The sequence below is a fragment of the Pristis pectinata genome, chromosome 21, assembly GCF_009764475.1.
Source record: "Pristis pectinata isolate sPriPec2 chromosome 21, sPriPec2.1.pri, whole genome shotgun sequence".
In the NCBI taxonomy this organism is placed as follows: Eukaryota; Metazoa; Chordata; class Chondrichthyes; order Rhinopristiformes; family Pristidae; genus Pristis; species Pristis pectinata.
In genome coordinates this window covers 12,198,903-12,206,833 of record NC_067425.1, presented here as the reverse complement: position 1 = coordinate 12,206,833, position 7,931 = coordinate 12,198,903, and the positions used below count along the sequence as shown (strand labels likewise).

General features: G+C 36.4%; 1 protein-coding gene across 1 annotated transcript in view; it reads right to left on the bottom strand.

The window, feature by feature from the left end:
- Positions 1–2,927: 2,927 nt before the first annotated feature.
- The window catches only part of synrg (synergin, gamma), an 89,347-nt gene continuing 84,343 nt past the window's right edge, over positions 2,928–7,931 (bottom strand). The window contains 1 exon segment of the mRNA XM_052035267.1: positions 2,928–6,050. Coding sequence (XP_051891227.1) covers positions 5,919–6,050 — 132 coding nt within the window. The 3' untranslated portion in view covers positions 2,928–5,918.

Here is a 7,931-nt window from a genome sequence, read left to right as displayed (position 1 = left end):
AGGGAGTGAATTTCAGAGCTCAGTGCCCAGGCAGCTGAATACAAGGCAGGCATTGGTTGAGCAAAGAAAATCTCGGTGAGATAGTACCATACTTCCTCTGGAAGCACATGATATGAATAGCCTAATGGGTCTTGTGTACCTCCTAGATCAAATATGTAAAACTTCACAGTGAATACTAGAGTATATTGGGTTTATAATACTGATAGTTTCCAGTTGCTTTAGTAAATGTGCAATAATTACCTTTCAGCTGTTAAAACCTTTGTTTAATTGGTCTTTTTTTAAAAAAAAAGAGCAAATGGTAATGTGTGCAAATGGATTCTAGAACTAGAAATAACAACTTTTCTTAGCACACTTACACAATGAAATGTTTGTCAGATTTTATATAACTAATAATTGTTTAATGCAAAGGCAGAATTCTCAGTTTGCCATTTAATTTGCATTACTCAGCAGGACAACAAAATATTTTATACATAGACAAAAGACCAAACATCAAACAGTAGCTGCATCAAACACTTCAAATGGTTCAATATAACTTCTCTTCCACATGACACTGAATTCTAGGATTAAGTTCAGATATTATTATAGCTTAGAAGTGTCTCCAGATTTTTCTATCAGCAGTTTTCCTTTGTTTTCTTACAAACACTAATCAGGGTCTATGGTGAATGTAGAGAAGGTTATTTACACAACACACATTTTAATGAATTAGCACAGAGTTATTGTCTCTCTCTCTCACAGACATACACACAAATATCAAAACGTGACTGTTATATCTGATCACTAGAACAATATTTACATAGTACACTGCGCAATGAGTTTCCTCCAATTCATTGCCAAGAGGAACACTAATACCCTAGAACACAAAGCTGAGAGATGTTTCACGAGGAACTGCAAAGAGGGTAGAAATATTTCCATCAAACTCAAATGTTAGAAATGAAAAATTACTGAGCTGTATTTACAGTTTCATAAAATCTCTGTGGGTTACAAAATAGTAACTGTTGTCGATGGGTTGTTTACAAGCAAACCATCCAAAATTTTGTCACATGGTTCAAAGGTCAATTGAAGCTTTTGAATGCATTATTCATTCCTTGGGGTTGGTTCAAGTGTGTTGTTTATCCAGCTAATAAAACTAAAAATACAGATGAACAAGGCTGTGATATAAATTGTATCAAAGCTGAATTGCTAAATAGACTGTTACCATGTTCATTCAATATATTACCAGAACCACCTTATTAGCTATCCATCATACCAGACAGAATGCCAATGTGTATCATTACAAACACAATTTCACGTCAAATAGATTGTTTTGCTCAGCAAAATAGGTGCATCTGTTCATTAGTTTGTGAGCCAACGTATGATTTGAGAACAATTTCAAAGTTCCCACTTCCCTACTGTGGGATGTATAAACTGGTAAAGAACTCATCATAGAAAACACTATGACTTCAGTTCTTCTGTGCCAAATTAGCTCAGCTCCACCAGAAGCACCAGTGGGTCTGCACCATTGGATTTGACATTTTCTTCTGCTTTGGATGTCTTACTTGGTTGCTGTTCCCACCCTTGGTATCAGATGCATAAGTATCACTCCACATCCTAGCACATCCATTGACTGAATAGCAAGGTCATTCTCTTCATAAAAACTTTATAAAGGAAAAGGCATAATTATATTGAAGTTTTGATTAAAATACAACATGAGAAATAACTTCACAAGGAAAGAATGTACAGTGGAGGAGGCAAGCTTTTGGAAGTAGATTGGTGCAAAGGAGTATCTGCTCAGATGCAGAATCAATGTGGATTGCGGGTTTGTGCTATAATTGGTTTTGGAGCCATTGCTGTTTTTGATCTAATGTTAACACGTAAAATAATACCAGTTGGATTGAAGGCTTTTGGTAAAAGGGATGTCAGCAGAATGTGAAGTGATGGTGGAAAATGCTTATGGTGTTGATAGCTAGCTTATATAACTGGCCTTATCTCCAGCTATAGTCACTGATAAAACTACTAGTCTTGAAGCATCTACAAAGAGCAGCTAAGCTAGTAATTCAGATGGATTTGAGAGATGATTATTAGTTGTGTTGGCCTTTAACAAAAAAAATGCAGACAGGAGATAATTTATTTGAGTGAATAAACCAGTTCAAGAATGAATAGAATAACATTAGTCCAAACAGATGCTTCAAGATAGATACAAAAGGAAGTTCTACAGATGAAGATGAATACATTGAAAGTCTGACAATCTTATAATTCATTGAGTCATGGAGACATATCAGACCCTTTGGTCTACCAAGACCACGCTGAAGCACCCATTTTTTACACTAATCCTACTGCAACTTACTCCACCCCACAACATCTTCATCAACTCCCCCCAGATTCTACCATCCACCTACATACTAGGAGCAATCTATAGTAGCAGGAATGTGAATGAATTCTCATTAAAATAAATATTACTGGGTTGTGCCTGTCCCTGGCATTTATTGCACATCCATTATTGTACAGTTAAAGAGAAAGTAATGGAGGAAAAAAACAATAGCTTACCATTCAAAATTTTAAAAAAATCACCCTTGTGAACCACAATTTTTTTTGAGCTACAGTAACTTTGATTTCAAAATCTGATTGATATTACGGGACAGGCTCTTTCTGAGAAATCGGGATGGGCCAGGGAGATTATAATAATATTTTCTGATCCTATGCAATCATTAATTAATTCAATGTGACTAATTTCAAAGTAACTGAAAATATTTTGGTAAAGGCAAGAGAATATGAAAGAATTAAACTAGTTATTTTTATTTATCAATTTGATTTCTGAATCTAAATCTTGCAGTAAAAAAAATTGATCCCTAAATTTTTAAAGACCTGAATATTTTTAAAAATATGAATGCAAATGGGGCTTGATCTGTGGAAAATAAATGAGAATTTCCAACAAATTCTTTGAAACATAATTTCACTTGAAATCTTTAATGCTCTATTGATGTTTCGATAAGTAGACGACACCTGCTGCACAAGAATGGCTGCCACACATTCCATTACGATTCACAAGGTTTCTACAGCAACTAGAGCGTAACCTTGGATACAGTAACCTAGGACACTAGAGTTATTGGCAATGAGAAGGAATCCAATCCAATGTTAACTCTGGTACTGAGTCATTATGGAAAAAGGGCATCAGATTACATCAAACTGCCAATAAGAGACTGTTACACTCAATTCCTTATCTATTACTTTTAAACTAAATACAAAAATGTTGGAAATACAGAGCAGGCTCCATCATCAAAATCTATTGACAAATACTATAATGAACTTGAATGCTTTATTACAATTGTAATTTAAAAGCCATGCCAAATCAAAATTACTGTTTATCATTGAGAGGAATGCATGCTATCAATAGCCTGTCATGTCTATTTCATCTGCAAAAGTCCCCAACAGTAAAGGTCTAGTGTGCAATACACTATTGCAGCATTTTTGGTGATGGATTTAACACTTGAATCACATTCTTAATTTTTAACTTTGAATGGTCACAGTTAATAACAGGAAAACAGACAGTCAAATAAAATTAATTCAGACAAAGTAGATCAAAACAGTGAAACCCCCCACCCACACATATTAATACCACTCAAAAAATAATTATCAATGTGGATAAAAGGAATGTAAAAAGTGCATTTTCAGTTGAGAACAGCGCATTAATAGACTAATCAAATGAAATACCCTCCACTTGGGCTGATTACAGTCAAGAATTTGGCCTACATCTCTGCAGTACCAAGAATGTTGAATCATCCTTCAAATAGTTTATATAACGCAAATATACTCAGAGTTTACCTTCTCTAATGATTAAGGTTATTTTTGGAGTACTTCAGATGTATTCCTTCACATAAAACCAAGGTTTTCAATCTACAAAGTCACAGCTGAGTCTCTGAAATACCAAAGATCATGATCATGGAGAGTATTTTTGTAATCGTCACAGACTGATTGATTGCAATTTCAGTGCACCCTGACTCTGTTTCGACAAAAGTTAAATGTGCTCTATTTCTGTTCTTCCCGTAACAATTAAAAATGTTTCTTGAAATAGTTTATTATGTAACAAAAAGTCTGCTGCATGAATTTAAACCATAAGTGAATGTGCAAGGAAAAAAACTCATTCCAAGAAAGTACCCCAGCAAAATCAAACATCTAAACCTTTACTGAAACAGATTATTCCCGTAGAATTCCACATTTTAATCACCAAATGTTCCAATTCCTGAGGTAGTGCACCATTGGCCTTATGACCACAAAATTCCCTATTTCAGTAACAGAGTTTGCCACTCAAGCCTGCTTTCACCAATCCCGTTTGCACAAATAAATCGCATTCCACACTTCAATGGGGCTTGTTTCACTGTGAGTTCAGTATTCATCAGCAAAGATAACATGAATCTTGCAATATCCACACAAGGATGTTGCATTGGAAGGAAAGTGTGGATATTGAAATTGGATGAGAGCTGATGCAGTGGGCAGAGGATGGGGAGGGAGATGGACCATTACAGAGATATAATAGCTGAAATTTAAATTCTTAAACCTTTCCATACAGAACTAAACTAGTAAAAATTCAAATTATTTTGTACACCGTTAAAGAACATTGAACTTCTCCCAAGAAAACAGGGATGTTTTCATAGGGCATGATAAAACATTTGATTTAAAATAATTATTAGACGGCAACTAAAACAAACCTACTAAAATTGATACCATTGCTTCAATTTTTTGAATATTTACGTTACAACTTCTTTCCACGATACATTCCTAAAACACAACTCGTTTTGAAGAAATGCGCAAAAGATGCCATTGCTGAGATATTTGATATTTTGGGGCTAATTTTGACTTGGGGGATGATGTAAGGACAAGCAATACTGATTCAGCTGTCTGTTGTACATCTCTGGTTGGTTCTATTTTTACTGGAGGTCAAATAGCAGAGAGGTATAACTGATGCTGGTCTGACATTGCTCATTTTACATTGCTATCCCCAGTAAAGTTACAGTCTGAGTGCAGCTACTTGGACACATGAGGATGTCCAATTTGACTCAAGAGGCTGGTTGAGGTAGCTCATGAGGGCTTTAATTTGACACTCTGGGAGGAGAAATAAATATATTGGAATAGAGCACCCACGATCTTGCTACATATCACTTGCATTACTTAGTAAATTCACAAACCAAAAAAATTAAAATCTTTCTGATAGCTTTCACATTGAGGATCTTTGTCCAATTACAACATCTTGCTGTATACAACACCCATTGCATCCGTACTGCAAGATGCATTCTGCAATTCTTTGAGTTTCAATTTACACTCTGCCATGTTCTGCCTGGGCTTCAGGAAGAGCAATGTGTACATCTAGACAAGATTTCTACATCAGAGTAATTCTACATCCACTGGTGTGCTGCGTATTCCTCCTCTTCCTGTGGCACCTTAACCATTATCATTCATGTCACTCAGAACCCTGGCAGAGAACTAAAGGATCGAAAGTGAAATATTTACTCATTTGACTCAGATATTTAATTAATTTAAAATAAAGGCTTTAGTACTTTTTCCAATAATTAGAAAACCAGAATGAGTTTAACACTTCATAGTAAGACTGCCCATTTAAAAATATTAACATCTAAACCAATGCTGCTTTGCTGCAACTACTGAATGCAAGTGCAACCTCCGGATTTCAAGTAACTAGGAACAAGCAGACGACTATAGGTCTGATTCAATCTGAAGTGCTGCTGTATCTTTTGGAAGGAGAACTTAAACATTCTTGCTTGTTAGACAGTAAGTCATGTAAATAACATATTAAATATACTTAAAAAGAATAAAAGTTCCAAATTGATTTTTTCACAGGCTACCCTGTATCATCCACTGATTTGTGTGAAATGTCAATGAGGTGCAAGAAGTGGACAAGTTTAACAGCATCCAGTTCCCATGACAATGTGTCAGAGCAAGTCTGGTAGGATGAGGCCTGGCGGTTTAGGCTCCACGCAATTAATCCAGAAATTGGCACAGCTGGCATGATACTGGTGACCACCATAAGATAACTTAAAATTGTCACTCTCCGAATTAAAGGCCTAGAAAGAAGAAAATAATGGTGAGAATAAAGGTTAAACACAACCAGCTATAAAACTGAAACAAAGACATATTAACATACATTAATGTCCAAATAAATAGTTGACATGAGATGTAGTTACTGTATATACAAGTAGAAATACTGGGATTAAAAATACAGGTTTACATACATACTTATGGCTCAAACCGCCCCACAAGTTTCCATGATGTGAAGGGGCAGGCAAAGCAACACCAAATCAATGAACCTATCCAAATGGGTTATCCTGTCCTTTCAGCAGTTGCCGTTGGCTTTACTTCACAGGGCTCTCACAGTGTTGTAAATTTAAATAGAAAGTTCCCATCCCAACTTTTGGTGGGCTTGAAAGGGGATGGACAAGAGCAAATATATACAAGGAGAAAGGATTTAAAATAAGTGTCAAAAATCAGGGTCATTGCCATTTAGGTAAGTCACCAAGCTCAGTTATAATGTGGGGGATTTTTAATGTTGATGCTTATTGAAAGATCACAGCTTTTTTTTAGGGGGAGGCATAATTTGTTGTGGGTTGTAACTATGCACAAATATATACAGTAAAATGTGTATGAAAAGTCAATGAAGAATGCATGTTATGTAATATTACCAATAATGGCTCACAACATGCTGAATTGTTACATCACTATATTTGCTTGAGTTAAAAGTTATTCTTACATGTCAGGAAATAAAATTAGGTTTGAATTCTATTTAAATGACATGCCACATGCTCAGAAGTGATGAGATCCAAAAGTGCTCTTGAGTCAGCATGCCATATTTAAAACTGGTGGAAACCAAAAATAATCTATAATTATTTTCTCTGATGCATTCATTTCTACTTGTAATCTGATTGGTCAGTTGATTAAGGATGACCACATTTGAACCAATATTAATTAGAATTTTTCCATAAGGTATTCTTCAAGGAATATCAATGTACCCAATGTTTGTCAGGAAAAAAAGTCATAGCATAGAACAGTACAGCACAATACAGGCCCTTCGGCCCACAATGTTGTGCTGACCTTTAAACCTCACCCAAGACTATCTATCCTCTTCCTCCCACATATCCCTCTATTTTAAATTCCTCCATATGCCTATCTAGTAATCTCTTGAATTTGACCAATGTACCTGCCTCCACCACTGCCCCAGGCAGCGCATTCCATGCCCCAACCACTCTCTGGGTAAAAAAACCTTCCTCTGATATCTCCCTTGAACTTCCCACCCATTACTTTAAAGCCATGTCCTCTTGTATTGAGCATTGGTACCCTGGAAAAGAGGTGCTGGCTGTCCACTCTATCTATTCCTCTTAATATTTTGTACACCTTTATCATGTCTCCTCTCATCCTCCTTCTCTCCAAAGAGTAAAGCCCTAGCTCCCTTAGTCTCTCCTCACAATGCATACCCTCTAAACCAGGCAACATCCTGGTAAATCTCCTCTGTACCCTTTCCAACGCTTCCACATCCTTCCTATAATGAGGCGACCAGAACTGGACACAGTGCTCCAAGTGTGGTCTAACCAGAGTTTTGTACAGCTGCATCGTTACCTCGCGGCTCTTAAACTCGATCCCCTCAATTTATGAAATCTAACATCCCATAAGCTTTCTTAACTACCCTATCCACCTGTGAGGCAACTTTCAGGGATCTGTGGATATGGACCCCCAGGTCCCTCTGCTCCTCCACACTACCAAGAATCCTGCCATTAACTTTGCACTCTGCCTTGGAGTTTGTCTATCATTCAAAAAACTGCTATCTAATTTGTAACACAAGGCATTGGGACATGAAAGTACTTGTTCTTTGAAGCCTTAGGTAATTGAAATTGTAAGCTCAACTGTTTCAGCATTAGGGAAACTGTACCCTTACAGGTAGGGTTTAAGCTTAC